The sequence below is a fragment of the Melospiza melodia genome, chromosome 16 (genome assembly GCF_035770615.1).
Source record: "Melospiza melodia melodia isolate bMelMel2 chromosome 16, bMelMel2.pri, whole genome shotgun sequence".
Taxonomy (NCBI): Eukaryota; Metazoa; Chordata; class Aves; order Passeriformes; family Passerellidae; genus Melospiza; species Melospiza melodia.
Genome location: NC_086209.1, coordinates 5,283,711 through 5,304,573, shown reverse-complemented (window position 1 = coordinate 5,304,573; position 20,863 = coordinate 5,283,711). Strand labels below are relative to the sequence as shown.

At 44.8% G+C, this 20,863-nt stretch overlaps 2 protein-coding genes across 6 annotated transcripts in view; both read left to right on the top strand.

The window, feature by feature from the left end:
- Window positions 1-696: 696 nt before the first annotated feature.
- On the top strand, window positions 697-13,483 carry LOC134425643 (rho-related GTP-binding protein RhoG-like). 4 transcript variants are annotated; one of them, XM_063170410.1, is made up of 3 exons: window positions 697-726; window positions 3,064-3,144; window positions 8,976-13,483. In XM_063170410.1, exon 3 carries the CDS (start codon window positions 8,997-8,999, stop codon window positions 9,570-9,572), a length of 576 nt encoding a protein of 191 aa, XP_063026480.1. In that variant the 5' UTR covers window positions 697-726; window positions 3,064-3,144; window positions 8,976-8,996; the 3' UTR covers window positions 9,573-13,483. The 4 variants fall into 4 exon arrangements, with proteins under 4 accessions (XP_063026480.1, XP_063026479.1, XP_063026478.1 ...); XM_063170409.1 differs by lacking the exon at window positions 697-726 and adding an exon at window positions 1,289-1,467; XM_063170408.1 differs by lacking the exon at window positions 697-726 and having other exon boundaries at window positions 1,829-3,144.
- Window positions 13,484-13,591: 108 nt separating this feature from the next.
- Window positions 13,592-20,863, top strand: part of TAF1 (TATA-box binding protein associated factor 1) — a 30,196-nt gene continuing 22,924 nt past the window's right edge. For both annotated transcript variants that reach the window (XM_063170406.1, XM_063170405.1), the window contains exons 1-8: window positions 13,592-13,733; window positions 14,426-14,543; window positions 15,111-15,227; window positions 15,972-16,091; window positions 16,689-16,762; window positions 18,755-18,973; window positions 19,409-19,627; window positions 19,822-20,023. In XM_063170406.1, coding sequence (XP_063026476.1) covers window positions 13,608-13,733; window positions 14,426-14,543; window positions 15,111-15,227; window positions 15,972-16,091; window positions 16,689-16,762; window positions 18,755-18,973; window positions 19,409-19,627; window positions 19,822-20,023 — 1,195 coding nt within the window. In that variant the 5' untranslated portion in view covers window positions 13,592-13,607. The remainder of the gene's footprint in view (window positions 13,734-14,425; window positions 14,544-15,110; window positions 15,228-15,971; window positions 16,092-16,688; window positions 16,763-18,754; window positions 18,974-19,408; window positions 19,628-19,821; window positions 20,024-20,863) is intronic.

The window sequence follows — 20,863 nt, the reverse complement described above, 5'->3', positions numbered from 1 at the left end:
GCACGCCGGGAACCGGAGCATCCACCCTTGTGAAAAACCCAGCAATCTTCTGCCACGGCGCCACTAAATTGCACAGTGTAGAGAAAGCAAAAGCAAACACTCACTTTTGCCATTCTTTCCTTTTGCTAGCATTATCTTTATTAAGGATATATTGTCCTTATTAAGGATACATGTTACGTGTTTGTGGCTGTGCGTATTTCTGCGTATGAGGTTTGAAGTGAATCTACTGCGAAATCATCCAAAGTCAGAGAAAATATGTAATATAATATAATATAATATAATATAATATAATATAATATAATATAATATAATATAATATAATATAATATAATATAATATAATATAATATAATATAATATAATATAATATAATATATTCGGACAAGGCATAATTACAAAATAACGAATTTAGCATCCGCAGGATCACAGGGGGGCGGATGGCGGGGCTGTACCGGAGCACTCCAGCCAGCGAGGCCGTAGCCCCGGGCCGGGCCCGGGGGGATGCTCCATTCCATTCCGTTCCGTTCCGCTCCATTCCGTTCCGTTCGGCTCCGTTCCGCTCTCCGGGGCCGCCGCTCCCCGCGCTCCGCCCGCCCCGGCCGCGCGCGCCCCCTGGCGGCTCCCGGGGCGGCGGCGGCGCGGAGGGCGCGTGCGCTCGGCGGCGGGCGCGGGGCGCGGCCGGGTCGGGGTCCGCGGGGAGCAGCGGGGCCGCGGGGCCGCGCCGGAGGTGAGCGCGGGGCGGCGGCGGCGGCACCGCCGGGGCGCGGGGGCGGGCGGAGAGGAGCGGCGGGGCCCGGAGAGCCCGCGGGAAGGGCGGGGGAGCGGCGGGCCCGGCGGGGGAGCGGCGGGCCCCGCGCGTGGCCGCGTGTGTTCCCGCCCGGCCGTGCCGGAACATCCTCCGTGCCCGGCCGCGCTGACAGCGGGGCGCGGCCCGCGGCCTCCGCCCGGCCGGCCCCGCCGCTCCCGAACCGGGGCACGCTGTGGGCGCACCTGTCCCGGCGGGACGCGGCCGGCTCCGGGGCAGAGCAGGGCAGGGCAGGTAGCCCGGCGGTACCGGGGCTGCTCCGCCGCAGCAGCGTGGCGGGCCGGCTCCTGCGTGCCCCCAGGGCTTCGGGAAGGGATGCGCGCCCGGCTTCGCGCTGGGCGGTGCGGGCGGAGCTGCGTGTGGCGGCCGGGGCCCGGGGGTGCTGGGGAAGGGCTTGGAGCGAGCCTTTATCTGCTCCGGGAGTGCGGGGCAGGGCAGGGCAGGGCAGGGCAGGTCGCGCTTGCCCCGGTGCCGCGGTGTGCCCGGGCTGGGCTGGGCTGGGCTGGGCTGGGCTGTTCGATGCCAGCGCGATGCTAATCCCGATCAGGAGCGCCGCGACAAATTTAAGGCGACCTCTGCTCCCAGCGAGTGTCATAAAACGTTGGCACGAGATGAGGCAGCCTTTGGGAAGGTGCCTTGCCTCGCTGCTGGGTGTGAGGATAGGTAAGGATGGGAAGGTTGGGTTTGTTCTCCAGCAGCTGGCAGAGCGCTGTCTCAGGAAAAGCAGCGCAAGGTGGTGACCTAACACACTCAGGGGGTGCCAGGTATGGTCTCATTTAGCAGCTGCCAGGAGCTGCCCTTCGTCGCTCAGTGGTTCTCTTCTGCGCGCTGGGAACTTTCAGTTTTATAGCAACCTGCGCTGAGTTCCTGCTTAACCTCAAACCTCGAGAAGCAATGCTGCTTTTTATTTGTTCTGAACTTCTCTCTTTCTGTTTTTTTCCCCTGTGTTGTTTTCTGGTTTTGTTTGGTTTTGGGTTTTTTTTTTTTTTGCTTTTTTTTTTTTTGCCTTTTTTTTTTTTTTGTTTTCTTTTTTTTCAAGAAGCAGTGAGTAATCAGTATCTGTTTATTCTTTATAGATGCTTGCAATTCCCACCATAATTACCCTGAGTTATAAAAAAAGCTTTAAATGCTTTAATTTAAGAGTTTTTATGTGTACCTTATGCTTGCAATGTGTGTTCTGGGCTGGGGTGCAGTGCTTCTTGTGGCAGCATCGTTTGCTCTTTGCCCCAAGCTCATTTTTTGATTTTTAAAAAGCTCACGTTCTCTTCCGTGTAAGATGTAAAATACATCACTGGAAGGCATACTTTGGAGCCAGTTTGCCACTGTTCACCAGCACAGCGGTTTTCCTACAAGGAATTCAAGATCATGAGATACATTTTAGATTATTATTTCCATCTAAAAAAACTTTTAAATATTATTCATGGAAGGAACTTTACAGAGACCCTGGAAAAACAACAAAATATGCGGTTTGCAGTTAGTAGGAGGAAGCTGAACGTGTGGTTTGATTTGTTTATGTGATGAGGCTGTGATTCTTCTGGGGTCCAAAGTATTTTCACACAATCTGGTGCCACGTGAAGATTTGTACCTCTACAGGGAATGTTTTTTTTATTTTACATGCCAGTTTGTGTAAATCTGATGAACTGCTGAGAGGCTCCTTGACTCTGGTAACATTTGCTCACATTTTCGAATTGCAATGCTTGATGCAAATGAGACTTGGCAATGGTTGCAGTATTGTAGTGCACAAGCCATGATAAAATACATGAGTGCATGCATTAACTCCTGTCTTAGTCATACCAAAACTCTTTGAAAAAATTGGTATTGATTGAGCAAGTGCATTTTTGTTTGTTTTTTTTGGGGGGGTTGTGTTTGTTTGTTTATTTTGGTTTCTGTGTTTTGGGTTTTTCTGTTTTTGCTTGATTTTGTTTCAGTTTTGGTTTTGGTTGGGTTTTGTTTGGTTTTATTCTTTGTTTATTCTTGTTTGTGTTTTTATTTGTTATTAAATCTCCCTCCCTTGCTCTCCCCATCTCCCCAGTGAAATTTGGGGGTGGAAGAGGAGGACTCAGAGAGGTGCAGTCCAATGGAATGTGTGGAGGGGCTGTTTTTCTCACAGAAAGCAGCTTAGATTTTCCTGGTGTAACATTGCCCTTCATGCACAACAGTGGCTTTGTTACAACTGAGACTGCCAGCAAATGCCAGGTGACAAAAGATGATAGGAAGACACACTAACAGTTTTTTATTTTTCTTTTTCCCCTCAAACAGGAATCCAGAATGCTTAAACTGAATTTATCATTCATCCTGCAACGAGCCTAAAACGCCTCTCCACAGAACTTTATGTCTGAGGTACTGTTTGTTTCTTTTAGCCAACAGTAGTGACTAAAACCTTGTCAGAATCTATGGAAGGTGGGAAGGACATGGTTATTAACTTTGCATGAGCTGACTGTGAACCCCCAGGACCAAGTTGCTTGCATTATTACCTAGGAGTGAGTTAGTGAGTGTGGGCACAGCAGCCTGCAGCCCTGGCTCCTGTTCTTACACCTTTGCTCACCATCAAAGGGACACTTGTGTTCAAATAAACTCTGAAGGATCCCTGCCTTGATTAATCCATGACTCTGCACGTGCTTGCAGGAGGGAAATCCAAGTTTAATACTCTGCAGCTTTTGATTATGGCAGTCACGTTCATTCACTGGGGATCCAGATATCTGCTGGAGTCTTGGCTTTGAGTTCCTGTGGGCTGTGCAGCTGCACCTTGTCACGGTCTTATTGCATCAGACCGTGCATCTCCTCCCTGAGCTAATGCCCTTTGGAAATATTAATGATCCATTCAGGATCTTGGATTCATGGAATTGAACGTGTTTGATGTTTGGTACTAATATCATTGCTCTGCTGTAAAGTTTGGGGTATAAGTGCCTGTAGTAGGATGCTTGTGTAGGTGAGTTGCCCAAATACCTCATGCAGAAAGACTTCATTTTCACTGTAATTTCCTAAGAAATATTGCTTTTGTGTGTTTCATCCCTGAAAAAAAAAATCTTTTAATCAATAAACCAATTTCAGCCTTGTTTGACAGAGGTAGAGGTTTTATATTATTTGAAATGTTTTGAGGGGGTTCTTTTATTTCCTAGAAACAACTTTTTGTGTCAAAAGGCATGAAGGGCTTTCTAGCATTGGCACTGAAGGAGCAGCCAGCAAGAATTGCACTCCTGTTGTGTGCTTGGGAGCTGAATTTATAGGCAAAGAGCTTGGAAGAGAGCAAGCTCCCTCGGTTCTGTTGTTCACATGGAGCCTGGGTGCTGAAATGCACAGTTCCTGCTGTGCTGCTGAAATCTGCCTTCCCCTGTGGGTTTTTCCCCCTTTCACAGCCACCCAGACTGTTGCAGTTTTATTTCTCTTGCAGGTGAATGGTAGGACAGAAAGTGGTGTGAAAACTTTGAGAGGCACTGAGAAGTCCAAGTAGGTCACTCACTGCTGAAGGATATGAGGGATGAGGTCTCCTATTTAACTTTTTCTGCTCTTTCTTGGCGCACATTCTGAAAGCCTGGCACTTCTCCACCCCTTTGGCACTTGCCTAAAACAATGGCAAGTAAGCTGAGCTGTTGTGGGATAGTAACAGAGTCTTGATTAAATTGCTGAGAGCCCCTTTCTCTTCCCTGCTGGGGCTGGTGGGTAAGCTGCACATGTGAATTAACTCCTTTGCATGGCGTGATATATTTAGAACTGCCCTGTCCACCCAGTTCTTTGTTGAAAGTTCCTGCCTGACTTCATGTTTCAGGCAGACAGAGTGAGTTGTCTCTGATCTAGTTTTTGTTACTGAAAGATGAGCAATTAAGTTGTTTCAATTTCTTAATTTCTGCCTGCCCCTGGTAAAGCAGGATCTGGTTCTCCAAAACAGCGAGGGCCTGATGAAAGTGATGGCTGAGCAGAATGACACAGCTCAGTACAGCAGATTTCAGCTGAATTTGAGAGTTTTCTGCTCAGATTTGGCCAAAATGGGGCCCTATCTAAACGGTATGAGAAGGAAGGAAGAGCAGACAAACTCAGTGAGAGTGAGTTTATCAGAGAGCAATATCAGAGCTAAAATCCACCTCACAAAGAGCATCTGATGTTAGCAGAGGCAGAGGCGTGTCCTGCTAAGAAGTTCTGCAAAAGGGTTTTAAAAGTGTAGGAAGTATAAAAAACATAAATCTAGAAAACTACAAAAGGATCCAGGTTCCTGTTTTCTCTCTGTTTTCTGTCACTGTATTCTCCATTCTCTCAGCAGATGGGAACTTCCCCTCAGGAGTGTTGAGGGAAGATCTAGAAGTTGTTTCTCTACCACAAAAAAAAAAATCTGATGCAATGTGGAGTTATTGTGTGTCTGTGTTCCGAGCAATGAATTTCCCCAGCAAATGTTCATCTGGAGAGCAAACTGTCCATGTTAATGATACCAGAAAATGCTTAATTAGGTCAGAACAGGAGCAGCTCTTCAGGTGATGTCTTGACATGTTGAAATCTTGCACATTCCAGAGGAAGTGCCAGGTGTGCAGGCAGTGAAGTCAGACTTTGCAGCATCTTCTGAGGAGGGAACTAACCCAAACAGGGAATGCCAGTTTTCAAATTCAAAGCCATTGATGGACAAGATAGAAATAACTCTTATCTAAGTATTTTTGCACAACACTTCTGAGTGGGATGGTTTGGTGTGGTTTTTTTTTTCTTTTTTTTTTCTTTTTTTTTTCTGATTGCTTTTTAAAAAAATGATTACTTAATTTGAAAATTATTCCTATTCTGCTGTAACTGCTAGAACCTCAGCTGCAATAAAAGTCCTTTCCCTGCAAGGACTAAGGAACCCAGATTACCTCTCACTACTTTGGATTTTCTGTTCACTTGTTTCTTTAGCTGCATAACCTTTCAACTTGGCTTTGAAGCTTGTGACCAGCTTTCTGTTTCTAAATTGGGGTTTTTTATCTATTGACATGTTAATCTGTATTTTTCTTTCATTTTCTTGTTACTTGTCATATGTGTAGTTTTTCTCTCTAAAATTTCCCCAAAAATTCTTTAGTAGGTCACCAAAAAAATCCCAAACAAACCCTAAACCAATTTTCCTACTCTTGGTAATTTTTGTTGGTAATTTTGTTTTTGGAGTATGGGATTTTTTTTTTCAATGTATATTTATATTTAGATAGCATGCAGTGCCAGCTTCAAGGGTGCTTAAGAAATAGGGATTTTCCATGCAAATTTGAACCCAGGCTTTTTTACTATCTTATGAGAGTTTTATTGTAGCCAAATTGTTTACTAAAAAAATAATAGAGATTTCATACATTATGAGTTATTAAGTACATTATTAAGTACATGGATTTAATAGAAAAGACCTGATGGAGGGAATATTAGTTTGCTTGGTTGTGACTTAAATTAAAAAACTCTTTGTCTTCCATATATAAATCTTTAACCAAACTACCCTTGCTCACAACATAATTTTCTACAGTCAAGTAGCTTTATTCTACTCTTTACTTTTTGATTAATTAATCTAAATTTTGTGTTTCAATACAAGGAATGCGTATCCTGGTGTGTGTTTGTTTTTCTGTATTGCAAATGCCACACACGATTCCTTTCAGCTCAGGCAACCTCCTTTAAAGGGGCCCTTCAGAGAATCATACTTAAAAGCCTACAAGCTCTTTAGCTGTGTTTGTGTAGTTAATGCTTTGCCCAATGCCTTGGCAGGTTTGCCTGGAGTTATTTCCCCTTGCAAATGCTGCTCTTCTAAAATCCGAGTTTTAGTGGGGTAATTCAAGGTATTAGTGCCCTGAAAAGAGCATTCATGTTTCAGGCTTTTTTTTTTTTTTGTTACTTTATTACTGATTTCCAAGTTGAAATCTGTAATAGCCTTAAATAAAACACCAACAAAGTAATCTTTGAGTAACACAGTTTCATTAGACATTTTGAATCAGATTGTGTTAGCTGCTGCTGGTGGCTTTGGAGTTTTTCCATTTGGGAAGCTGTGCTGTCTGAGGGTGCTGCTGTGATGTCCCTCCAGCCATGGGCAGGCTTTGGGGTGCAGTTTGGGGATACCCTGTCACCCTGTGCAGAGCTCTGGACACCAGTGCACAGAGATTTAAGAGATGTGAGTCCCTGTTTGGGTTTTCAAGGGAGATCTGTTTACAAGTATTTGTAATTTGTTTATTTGGGAAACCAGGGGTTGGGCATATAAAAGGCTTTGTGCATCATCTGGTTTTTGTTGCTGGCTTAGCTCTGCCATCTCCGTGATGTCACTTGTTAGTGACTGGTCAAAATGAATTGTCTGTTGCACAGATAGTTCATCTGGGGAAAAACCTTTGCTCTGGAAGCAGTGGTGTTGGTCAGCACTCCTTTCTGGCACAGCACGCTCTGGTACTTCAGGGGTTTGATGCAAGTGCAGGAACGCTTTAAAGCCTGCCCTGTGTGCAGCAGTAGCAGCACAAGGTGCAGGTTCCCTCCCACCATGTGTGGTTTCCACAGTGTCTGTGCAGGTACACTGATGCTTCCTCAGCACTGTGTGTTGTAGTGAACAGTCAGTGTCACTCCAGTTGCAGCTTTGTGCAGGTAGCCCATTTTCATTTAGTTCAGAAGAATCGTGTGCTCCCAGTGAGAATGTGGATGCAGGTAAAGGTTTTGTCTAAAAGGACAAAGCTGAGGCTTAAATGGGAATGAATTGTTGATTTGTTTGGATGGTCTTATGTTCTGCATTGCCTTTGCTACTCTGATGGTGTTGGAGCTGAGAACTTTCTGGAATATGGAATCAAAATAGTTTAGGTGGGAAGGAACCTTTGAAAGTCATCTGGTTCAACCACCCTGCAGTGAGCAGGGACACCTTCAGTGAGATCAGCTTGCCCAGGGCCCCATCCAGCCTGGCCTTTCCAGGGATGGGGCAGCCACAGCTTCTCTGGGCAATCTGTGCCAGTGTTTCACCCCTCTCTCTGAAAACAACTTCTGCCTTATATCTAATCTAAATCAATCTTTTCCTAGTTTAAAGCCACTGCCCCATGTTCTATCATAACAGGCCCGGCTAAAAAGTTCTTCCCACTATTCTCTTCTGTTTGAAGCAGGGTATTTTCTGCTGTTTGTAAGCTGAGGATTACTGATAGTACCTCAAAGGCATTTGGGTGAGAAGGCAGATGCAAGTTCCTTCTTGTTCAGGCTAGCAGTAGAAGCTCCAGCACTCAAGAAATGTACAACAAATGACTGCTTGTAGTTAGTTCCCTGCTATTTTCAAACTTCTTGCTGTTCATGTGATGAAAGTTTAAAATTAATTATGTTTTAGACTGTATTAGTTTGATTGTCAAACCTACATTTCACATATCAGTAAAGGGATATGGAAAACCTCAAAGTGTCAAATATCTCCTGAGTAACAACTCCCCAGGAAAGCTGTTTGACTGCTGATCTTTTAGGACATGTATTTTTCTCATGCTCATTATTTAGAGGACACCAAATAACTCAAGCCTATTAAATCCTGCTTGTTCTGTCAGTGATTAGTGAGTGTAATCTGTTCTTGGCTTCTTTAGAAAAATTCTTTATGGATTCTAATCTGGGTTACTATGGCTAGTTAGATTTCAAAGAACAGCTTTTCTTGAGTGTGCTGCTTTCTGAACCTTTTATCTGGTGTCCTGTAAATAATGTAGTTTATTCAGGACTGATTGATCTGAGTGTAGTGAATTATTATTGTAAACAGTAGCAGTGCAGCCCAGAAATTAATATCTTGATTTTATTTCTAACTTTTGGACCTTTCTTTGTGGTAAACTGTTCAGATAGCAGCCTGTGTAGGCAAGTGTGACTGTTGGTGTGTGTGTTTGTACAGAGGTGGATGTGTGAACCTACAAACGACAGAGTATCTTGTTACTGGGTCACAATCCCTTTCCACTTGCAGGTGCCTCTGAGGACTTGTCCTTTTGCCTGTGGGAAACAGTCTGGCAGTAAGGCAAGACTGTGGGAATTTGGCTAATTTGTACTTACATGGTTGGAATGCAGCCAGTTGTCACTTAGCTCTCCACTCATTGCATCTCCATTTCACTATTGTCTTTGTAGCCCCGAGCTCTTCTGAGTGGCTTGAGACACTGAATGTGATAAGAAAATCCTCAGCTATATTAAAAACACTTGCTAAAGCTTATCTTTACAGTGCCCACCACTGAGTGTGCTTTGCCTAACTCCCCTCTTCTTGCTTTGAGCAGGACTCTGTTTCTGGGTGAAGGATGCAGACTATAAAGTGCGTGGTGGTCGGAGATGGCGCGGTGGGAAAAACTTGTCTGCTCATCAGCTACACCACCAACGCCTTCCCAGAGGAGTACATCCCCACTGTGTTTGACAACTACAGTGCCCAGATGACCGTGGATGGCCGGACAGTCAGCCTGAACCTCTGGGACACTGCGGGCCAGGAGGAGTATGACCGCCTGCGCACGCTCTCCTACCCCCAGACCAACGTCTTCATCATCTGCTTCTCCATCGGCAGCCCCTCGTCCTACGCCAACGTCAGGCACAAATGGCACCCTGAGGTTTCTCACCACTGCCCCAACGTCCCCATTCTCCTGGTGGGCACCAAGAGAGACTTGAGGAGTGACCTGGAAACGGTTAAAAAGTTGAAAGAGCAGAGCTTGGCTCCCACCACCCCACAGCAGGGGACTTCTCTGGCCAAACAAATTGGAGCAGTCAAATATTTGGAGTGCTCGGCGTTGAATCAGGAGGGTGTTCGGGAGGTGTTTGCTGAAGCTGTCCGTGCAGTTCTGTATCCTGTGACAAAGAAGAACACAAGGAAATGTGTCCTATTGTAGTTGCCTTGGGTGATGGATGTTGGGAGTTGACTAGAATCTTGGAGGGCTTTTTAACGAGTTAAATTGAAGATTTGCATCTTGCACTAACAGCTCTAAGCAGAAATGGTTTATACAATGAATCTTCTTGCAGTCTTACTGCTTCAGGGAAACTGAAACGGAACAGATTGGTTTTTTTTCCAACTGAGAGGTCAAATACCTACTCTATTTCTAAAGTTCCAGGCTCCAGCTTCTCCAGGGATCACTTGATTATTTTAGTGGAGGAAAATAAAAGAGGAGACCTCTTTGAAGCCACTTCTTTACTAGATAGCCATCAGTTACTAGATTTGCAGAAAAGCACGAATCCTGATAACTTTGCTTTAAGTGTAGCTGCTGCTTTTCCCATCCTTTATTCACTGATTGAATTTGTTATACAAACAGAAGTTTGGCTGTCCAGTTGTCTTGTCAATTTAAAGCTTGAAAACAATTTGTTTACTTGCAAAAATGCCTGAACTGAGATTCACCTTGTAGTGAACTGTGATTGATTGTATGAAGAGTTAGCATTAGGCATGGTTAATACAATGAGCAAGACCAAGGGAATACCTGCAATGATTTATTAATAGAAGCAGGAGCTGATTTCTCCTTATGTAAGGAACTTAGAATAATGATGACTCACTCAAATGAGTGATTTTCATAGTTTTGAGGTGGCGAAGTGGAAGAGTAGTTTAGATTCAAGTCTTCCGTAATCTTCTAAACTGAGATTTTATTTCACTGTCCAAAGAGACTTTGCACCCTGAGAATAAAGTTCTAACAATTGCCTTCTCAGGCTGACTGAGGTATTTGGGATGACACTTCTCAAAATGAGATTTTCAGTGTAATCCCTTTGATGAATCCCAGAGACTTGACAGCAGCCTGTTTGCTTTTGAGGAATGAATTGCTTCAATTCCTAACATTCTCGGGGCCACCATCTCAGATTTTTATGGCAAATTCCTTAGTTGTTTTTCTGTGAGAAGGCTGACAGAAAATTTAGAGGTTCTGTTTACAGGAACCCCTGCTTCTTCCTGTTTTCAGTTCAGTCTGTAATGGTTAGCCAGTCACTGGATAGGATTACCTGGGTGGGTTTTTTCCTCTCCTGGATGCTCAGTTCTTATGAACTCTTTTTAACTGAACTTCTATTTACATACTTTTTAACCTTCTTTAGCAGCTCTAGTAAGTGGCAGCTGGCTTTTATTTTCAGGATGTGCACTGTTCTTTATGTGTGGTTCCGGGACCAGCTGAGGAGTGAGCGCAGAGCCCTTCCTTAGACTCAACCTTCCAGCTCCGTGGTATGAAAGCAGCATGCTTCAAAGATACTTTGTGTGAAACCACTGGTGCTGGACTGGGCTTTGTTGTCTGAAGTTGACAGTGCTGTCTTTGTCTGGCTGCAGCCTCAATTGGTCATTCAGAACTTGCTTTTTTCTTGTGATTCCCACACATGCGAAACTGCACTGGTGTATACCCTGGTCAGGAAAAAAAAAAAAAAGTGCCTCATTTTAGCAGGATAACAGAAAATACATCAACAAGGGTATTAGGGATCTTGTGTTAATTTGACCTTGCTTTATCTGATGCTGGCAAAAATACCAGGTGGATGGAAATGTTGGTATTTGTGCCTTAATTCCACTATTTGGATAGAAATGATGGTATTTGTGCCCTAATTCCACTGTTTGGATAGAAATGTTGGTATTTGTGCTCTATTCCACTATTTGAAGAGGATGTGCCTTTCTTCAGCTGGTGTAACTGATGCTGATGCTAACTGCAGTTTTTTTAATCTGACACGTGCTCATTTTGGTGCTGCTTTAGCCAATTGCAACCCACAGATTACAAACTGCAGTTAATCCAAATACTGGTGCCTGTGGTCAGTGAACCAGCACAGAGTTCCAAACTGAGCACAGGCAGTACCAAAACACCCTTTCTGCAGGATGTTTGCAGAAGCCTACACACTCTGCACATTTTTCTTCACCAAGTGCCATTGCCTGGAGTGCTTTGTGTCCCTTGCACTTGCAGAGGAAGTGCTGTTCCAGATGTGGTTCCTGCCCTGAAGGCTGTGAGGGTGTAGAGAATTCACTGAGATAACCTCTACTCACCACCTTCTGCCTTTGCTTTAGCTGTAGGCCTGTAGTGTGGGCTGGGCTTGCAGGCAGCAATTAACTCTGTGCCTTGTAATTCAAGATTATTTTCTGTAGGTAAATTTCAGTAACTGAGTAAATAGACTTTATCATGTTTAAAATGTATTTATTTAAGCCAGTGCACGTGGTTTGTTTTAATGCTGGTCAGACCTAAATCAACTGTCTAGTGACCCTGGTGCAAGCCCATAACCTTTGCTTTATTCAGAAATGTACTTTTAAAAGTCTGTGATACGTTTGAACTAGTCTTAAGAGGTGCCTGAAATTAAAAGTCTACCTTTTTTTTTTTTTTTTTTTTTTTTTTGGCTACATGTATTTGCAGTTTTGTACTGAAGCTACTACTGTTTTTAAAATTTTTTACTTTTTTTACATACTGAAATCTTTTAATCCTGTGCCTTTTTGTGGTTATTCCTAACTGAATTACATGCATTTTGTGGAGATGAAATCTTGTGAGCAAGTATTATTGCACAACCCCTCCATTTCTGTAGGCTCAAGCAGCCATCCTGGAGTGAACTGGAAGAGAGTGTAGCGAGATAAAATTCAACTACTTAATCAATTTATTTGATTTGGTTACACTGTTGATTACATTATACCAGAACACCTTATCCCCACTTAGATTACTTAGCAAATGGATTGCACAACAGTGCTGAGGAGAATAACATAATAGTGATAAAAATGAGCAGAGGGAACTTTGAACCATCAAAGACTTTTTACTCACTTTGGAGAACCTGGTTATTTAAATGCTTTGTATTTCTGTCACCCTCTGATGGGAATAAAAGTCCTGGCTAGCAGCTGGTTTCCTCCAGCCTCTGCTTTCCATGAGGGTGAGGTTCAGGACAAATCCAGAGAGCTTTTCCTTTCAGTGGGCATTCTCCCTTCTTGATCCTTTTTCCTTTTTTTCCTCCCCTGGAATCCTTGGTCCTTTTTTTGTAAGTAATCCAGTGCTTCAGTTTACAATCAGTTCTGTTTCTTCCATGCTTTATTTTTCTTCTGTGGGCAGTTGAAAAATACAGACTTCAGATAATCCCATGGCTGGATTTTGTCTTGTTTTGGGAGGTCAGAAAACTCAGTGTTGGTTTCCTGATTGGTTCAAGGTCCTTTGGTTTGTTTCTGAATAGAGATGCAATGTGTATGTCTTAATTCACAGAAGACACTCACTGTGAAGACACAGATTTTAACCTTTGCTTTGTAAATGATTTCTGAACTACTTGGTGTTTTTTTTTTTTAAATACAGCTGAAGCTGAGCAGTTCAGGAATTGTGTGTCCAAAGGATATCCATGAGCTGTGCTTAGATTTGGAAGTGCTTTCTTCAGTTTACAGCTGTAGCTATTTCTATGAAATTTAAAGCAGAAGAACCTCCCTGTGCTTTGTCTCCGGGTGCTAAACCTCACTCTGTAGAACCCTTGGTGCTGCTTGGGCTGACCCAAGAAGTGGATGGAGCTCAGAGGGGTCCCAACCCCAGAGTGGGCAGCAAGGACCACCCATCAGCATGGGAGCCCAAGACTCTGAAGCGTGGTACTGATACATACACTGGCAACTTGATTTTATGCTATAAAATAATTTGTATTACATCTAACAGTTTTAAAGGATTTTTTTTTCCTCCTTTTTTATTTTATAAATTATGCATAATGACATTGTAATAAACCTTTCCTCACCTCTCTGGCTGTCGCATTAACTCGCCCTGCTGTTTGTACCGCCCCTGTGCTGAAGGCAGCTCTTTCCTGTGGAAAGCCAGGCCCGGTTCTTTGAGGCAATAAAAGGAATTTTTGGCAAGGCCGGAGCGTCTGCGCTTCCTTGTGCGCCGCGGGGCGGGGCCGCGCGGGGGCGCTGTGGGCGGGCGCCGCTCCCGGGGCCGCTCCCGCCGCCGCTTCCGCTCGCTCTCGGTGGCGCGGCAGCGATGTCGGACTCGGAGAGCGAGGAGGAGGCGGACGGCGGCCGCGCCGAGCCCTTCTCCCTTGCCGGCTTCCTCTTCGGCAACATCAATGAGGCGGGGCAGCTGGAAGGGGACAGCGTCCTCGACAAGGTAGGGCCGTGTCGCTCCGGGAGGGCACGGCGGGCGGAGGGATGGGTGAGCCGGGGTGCTTGGGGCGCCCTGTGGGCTATCCCGGGGTGAAGGCAGGGTGACCCGGTTTGTGCCGGGATATACCGGGATATGCCGGGCTCTGCTGCGGTGAACCGGGATGTATGGAGGTGCTCGGGGTGTCCCAGCATAACCCGGGATGTATGGAGGTGCTCGGGGTGTTCTAGCATAACCCGGGATGTGTGGAGGTGCACGGGGTGCCCTGTGGTCAGCCGGGTGTCCCAGGATAACCCGGGGTGTATGGAGGTGCTCGGGGTGTCCCAGCATAACCCGGGTTGTGTGGAGGTGCTCGGGGTGTCCCAGGATAACCCGGGATGTATGGAGGTGCTCGGGGTGTCCCAGCATAACCCGGGATGTATGGAGGTGCTCGGGGTGTCCCAGCATAACCCGGGATGTGTGGAGGTGCACGGGGTGCCCTGTGGTCAGCCGGGGTGTCCCAGGATAACCCGGGATGTATGGAGGTGCTCGGGGTGTCCCAGGATAACCCGGGGTGTGTGGAGGTGCTCGGGGTGTCCCAGGATAACCCGGGATGTCCCGGGGTATGCTCGGGGCGGGCTCTGGGGCAGGACCCCGCAGGCTCCCGCGGGGCTCGGCCCGGCCCGGCGCTCGGAGCCTCCCAGCTCTGGTCTCCCCAGGAATCCAAGAAGCACCTGGCCGGGCTGGGCGTGCTGGGGCTGGGCAACCTCATCACCGAGATCACCGCCAGCGAGGAGGAGAGCGCCGAGAGCGAGGGAGCGCACCTGGACGAGGAAGGTTTGGCGCTGGGGGGCTGCGCCTGGGGAGCGGAGGGGCTGCAAGGTCACAGCTCTTACCGGAGAGAGCAAAATGCACCCGGGTCTGCAGGGAATATCGTGGTGGTCTCTGGCCAGAGCCTCTCTGTCAAAGGCTTTCCCTTCACCTTGCCAAACAGAATCCCACGGTAGCTCCTGATCAGTTCTGCACCTTTTCCCTTTAATTTTTTATAAGTACTTTTTCTTTTACTCGTCTTTCCCCCTTCATAAATGAGTTTAGTCTGTGTTTGTATTAACAAAGCCTACTTAGCACACAGTATAATATCTCTTTCTGAACTTGTTGAACAGTTTTCATGAGTAAGTTCTAAGTGCTTCTTGTGCTAAATCTGGTTGCTTACCAATCTTTTAGGGGAAATTCAGAGCCATGAGAGCTTTTGATTAAAATGAGGGGAACAGTAATCTGGTGGGTAATGCTAATCAGATAGTTTTGTTTTTTTAAATAAAGCAAGCATAGCAAAGGATTCATAAGTACCTAGTGAAATCTGATGTGACTAATATAACTTAGGGTAAAGTTTTGTGTTTCTCCTAGGCTGGGTTAAGAGCACAGAGGATGCTGTTGATTACTCAGACATCACTGAAGTGGCAGAGGATGAGAGCCGTCGGTACAAGCAGGCGATGGGCAGCCTGCAGCCAGCTCGAAGGCCAGGTAAAGGGGCCCAGCACTGCAGCTCTGCCTGCCAGAGCTCTTTTGGGGCATTGTGCTTTCTCACTCCTTGCTTCACAAGCCCAGTAACTGCTTTTGTGAAACTCTTTTCACTGGATGAAGCCATTGCTTGCTGTCTTCCTCTTTTAAGGAATCAGTTCCTTATTGGAGTCACTTCAATCTTAGTATCTCCTGTTTTACTCTTGATTTTTTTTTAAGACTCTGCAGAAGGTACCTTGGTTCTTTTGTTGGTCCCAGGTATCTCTGTCTGTATTCTGGCCTAGAATATGCTTTCAAAACCAAGCAGCTTTGCCATTTCAGTAGCTGCTGGTATAAATGCTACATCTTGGCATATTCTTTAAAGGTGTCTTACACTTAACCTTTCTGCTGACTTTCTGTGGTTGGTGAGATATGAAGGTGATTTGGACTTTTTAACCCACATTTTCTTTATTTGTTCTACAAAGAGTGAATGAAAGGATGTGATAGCAGAATATATGAACACACATAGATTTTGAGTGCTTCAGTCATCTTTCTGTCAGTTTCTCTTTGTCCTTCCTTCCTGGTATTTTTTAAATTTACATCTTGCAAGTGAGTTTGTGCAGGAAGCTGAACTGGTAAGAGTTTTCTTCTAGTTACAAGATAAGAATGGTGTCTATGCCATCAGGTTTGAGACAGAATAAGTGGAAAGGGTGCCTGGTTTTGTTTTATTATCTGCTTAACACTTGGTCTTGTCTCCTGCATGGTTAGATGAAGATGAGGATGATTATGATGCTGACTGTGAGGACATTGATTCCAAGCTGATGCCGCCACCACCACCCCCTCCAGTACCTGGAAAAAAAGAAGATGAAAAGGATGCAGCTGCCACTGGTGAGTGAGGACTTTCTTCTTCTCTCTGGCAATGTGAGTGTCTGACGAAAGTGAGAGCTTCTGTGTAGCAGTTCTGCGGCACCACGCGTCACCCAAACTCGGTCTGCAGGCTGCATCTGAAGGTGAGTATTTGTGGTGTTGCAGGGTTGCCTGAAGCCTAGGGGGAAGTATTTTATTTCCAGTGACTGTTAAAATACCTGTATTGACAATGAAACTGTTTTTTTTTATCTCATCCTCTCAGTTGTGGCTGGGGAATTCACCTGGAACGCTTAGGATAAAATGAAAGGTTAAACCAGAATGGTACTTAAACTGCCTGCACAGGCTTAATTTTTGCATAACTTCATACAAACAGTAAATGTGGCACTATGGGGTTATGCTAGGGGAGAGGGAGGGGACCTGTTTGTTTATGAGGTGCTTGTTCTGTTGTAGTATGTGAAGATGGAGACGGTATCATTTTGCCCTCCATCATTGCTCCTTCCTCTGCTGCCTCCGACAAGGTGGATTTCAGCAGCAGCTCTGATTCTGAGTCAGAGATGGGACCTCAAGAAGCCAGGCAGGCAGAATCCAAGGAAGGCAAACTCACACTTCCTCTTGCAGGAATCATGCAGCGAGATGCTTCCAAACAGTTGCCCAGTGTTACAGAGCTGTTCCCAGAATTTCGACCAGGCAAGGTATTGTAAGAGTTACGTGGAGGAGATGTGTGTCATGTAAGCCCTCTAAATATGCATTGTACAGTGTTCTGGGGTATCTGCTCAGTAATCACATAGATATTCTTGCTCACTCAATACTTTCTTTAGCTTCTGTGTGCTGCTGTTTCCAGATTGATTTTATCTAATAATTTTCCTGCCATTTGCAGGAATTTTTTAAAAAGCATCCTATAAATCAGGGTGTGAATGTTTTGCTGACCATAGCAAAGGTGTGTTGATTTGATACTTTTGCCAGATGATTAAAAATCAGTGCTAATCTGTCTGCTTCCTGGCTTTTCTGGTAAATACTTGCTCCTCCTTTTGTGCTGTCCTGAACTTGGTGTGCTTTTTGTGTAACAATTTGTGATCTGTATCTTTACTTCATTCTCTCCTGAAATTGCTCTGAGCATAAATCAGAAATCACATCAAAGCAAGTTGGTTCAAAGAATGGTTGGGTTTTGCACAAAGGGAATTCATTACAATTCTTTCCTAAATGCTCCCAAATAGAAAATGCAGTTTATGTATTTCAGTAATTATTTTGGAAGTTTTAGAGCTGTCAAGAAGAGAGGAAAAGGTAGGAGGAGAAGGACAATGAAGATGGGCTTAGAGTTGCCAAACAGATAGTTGTGGATAAGGGTAACTTGGTTTTATGTGTGCCTCAGAGAGTTTGTGTAAGGAGATTAATAATTCGCATAATTTATGTCATGTTTTAATGATTTAGCTGAACAGTGTCTATTGGTAATCTAGGTAAGGCTCTAGCACAGAAGGTTCCCTTCTCAGTGTTTTCTAGGCTTTTGCAAACTTGGTATTTCCTGTGTATCAGTGTGTTCATTCCTTTGATGCTCAGCATGTAATATCAGAAACTGGCTCAGTGTTGGGTGTGCCCAGTGGGTGCAGAAATCAGTGCAAGCAATTAATGCTGAGCACTTGCCGTGATTAATTAATGAGCAATAGAGCTGGCAAAGCCTGAAGCCCTGTAGATTTTGCTGTGAGGATGGGTTGCTGTGCATGTTAATGTAACATTGTATTTTTGGATGAAACCTCCTAAAATAGCATGTGCAGAAGCAGATTTTTGTGTCCATTTAATCTATTAGCAATTTAACTATGTCTGAGACCTTTGCTCTTCATAGCAGGTCATTGAAACTGGATAAAGGGTTTGTAAATAATCTGTGGGAGTTTTGGAAAGAAGGTTTACATGGATAGGCAGAGGTGGACAGAGTGGTCATATAAACATTTCCTTTGGGGATCAGTGTAACAGATTAACAGAGTACATTAATAGGGTGTATCTGCAAATCTTTGGTTCCTATTCTTGCTTCCTAAATATGTCAGTTAATTTAGAAATTTTTTTTTTACCTCTTTAAGAGAGTTCTTAGAAGAAAATAATAAATTTAAGTGTTTAGAAACCAACAATCATACCCATAGAAGGAACAGGAGAGAAAATGTATCATTACCATGAGTGCAGGTTATGGAGGTGTGCAGTGTAGGGGAACCACATTATAATGGAAATAAAAATAAGTGTATTATTTCTGGGCCATATTATCTATCTGTTTGCTTAAGAAATCTCTATATAACTCTCTTTTAGCTTGTCTCTTTTGCTGATAATTTTATCAACTCTTCATCAACCTCCATCTGTCTTTCTGAAGATTGTGGCTTGTTCAGAATGAAAATCAATTGCTTCCAGGTGGTGTCTAACCACATGTCCAATATGTAAAGGCAGTCTTTCTTCCCTCTGACTTTCTCTGTGTCTGAAATTAAGAATATATCCTTTTGAAAAGGAAGGATACATCAAACAGAAGGATCAGAAACTTCTTTTTCGAGTATAACCAAGAGGTTGTTGATTGCATTGGGAGCTGGGGTTGTACCACAGGCCAAGCTTCTGAATTTCAGAGTGCTCTCTTGCATTAGTGTTCTTCAGGTGAGGGCAAGCATTCCACAGTGCCTGTTTCAATCTGATTCTCCTGTTTTCTCCCGTTCCAGGTGCTGCGTTTCCTGCGTCTCTTCGGCCCTGGGAAGAACGTGCCGTCGGTCTGGCGAAGCGCCCGGAGGAAGCGCAAGAAGAAGCACCGGGAGCTGGCACAGGAAGTGCAGATACAGGAGGGTGAAGTTGTGGTTGAGAGTGGAGTGGAAGGAAAATCTCCTTGGGAGTATGAGTTTGCTGCTCCTCCCCCTCCTGAGCAGTGCCTTTCAGATGATGAGGTGGGATATCTGAGACTTAGAGAGGGTCACCAGCTAGTGCTAGGGGTAGTAGTAGATTGGACAGTGACTTTTAGAGGAAGGAGCTTTTCCCTCAAAAGAAAAGTGGAGAACAGACTTGGCTTGTATTCCAGCTGGGCAACAGCTCTTCTCCAAATACTAGTCAGTGACTTCAGGTGATTACCTCTTACTGAGAAGGCTGCATCTGTGGTACAGGATCAATAGGAGAGCTTACCCTCTTTGTATCAATGAAGAAATCTCTGTGTTCTTGGAAGTCTAATTGCAGAACATTCTTGAGGCAGCTAGTAAGTATAGAAAAGAACTTCTTAGAAATGCTTTTCTTCTATGGGAGTAAGCTGGGAAACTTGGGAGGAAGAGACTCTTACTGACACTTAGATAAACCACCAGTGTAACCATTCCCTCTTTGCTGTGCTTCAGATTACCATGATGGCACCTGTGGAGTCAAAATTCTCCCAGTCAACTGGTGACACAGACAAGGTGACAGACACCAAGCCCAAGGTGGCCGAGTGGCGCTATGGCCCTGCCCAGCTCTGGTACGACATGCTGGGCGTCCCTGAAGATGGCAGTGGCTTCGATTATGGCTTCAAGCTGAAGGAGAAGAACGAGGAGGAGGCCAAAGGACACACAGAGGAGGGAGTGAGTGGGGCAAAGTGTGGGGATGGATGTGGGGATTGGTGCACAATGAGAATCCGGTGATGGGCTGGTGGATTGTTGTGCACTGTGCAGAATGAGACGTTGAATTTTCCTCTGTTCGTTTGCAATGACATCTTTCAAGTCACATCTTCCAATGTGACTTCCACGTCTTCCAAGTTCCTATTACTGCCTTCCAGGATGCAGAATCGTCGAAGGAGAAGGATGATCTGCTAGCTGATGAGCACTTCCTCATGGTGACACAGCTCCAGTGGGAGGATGATGTCATCTGGAACGGGGAGGATGTCAAGCACAAAGGGACTAAGACGCAGCGTGCGAGCTTGGCGGGCTGGCTGCCATCCAGCATGACCAGAAATGCCACTGCCTACAATGCCCAGCAAGGTGATCAGGGCTCTGACACCAGCTTTACTTGCTGTAGTGAGCTGGCTCCTTACATGCTCAACTGCAGCACTTAGTAAAATTATACATATACAGTTGCATGTCTCAAATGTAGAACATAATTCCCCCTGTGAGGGAGTGCTTTTTGGAAAAATCACAGCTCCCCTGAGAATTCTAAGACTTGGTTTCTTTCCAAAACCAGAGTAGGTCACTTCTGTTAAAAAAACCCCTATCCCAGCTCTGTCGTTCTTCTTCCCATGTGGAATACCAGATGCTGGATCCATCTACATTAATATCAAGCAAAGCTGTCCTTAGAATCTCCTCTTTCTATAGGCTAATGGAATTTTGTTTACTTTTGTTTTTAATTGGAAGAATTATGTAAAAGTCTTCAGAAGTTTCTCCTCAACTAAAAATTGTATAGTTTTTTCTAGATAGGAAGTAGCAATTCTTACAAGCCTCAGACTTCTTTTAGACATGGATGCATTTTAAATTGAAATTATTCACATAGAATGAATGTTTGTTATATCTTATCCTGCTTTTACAAGGAAAGACTAATGGGGATGTCAGATCTTTATTGGGTACCAGTGTCAATTCTTTAGTGTTTAGCTGTGAGTACAAGACACTGAGGTGTTGGGTGTGTGAATTGGAGGTTCTTTGAAGAGGCTACAGATTCCAGCAGTCAGCTCTGTGTGAAATGTGTTTTTTTAAGTTTTCCCAGTTCTAATTACACATATGGGATATGAGCAGTAGGTCCATCAGGCTGAGAGTCACTCTCCATGCAATCCCCCAGTCCTGGTTTGAGGCACTGCAGTGCCCCTGACCCTCCCACTCAAGCTGACCTTG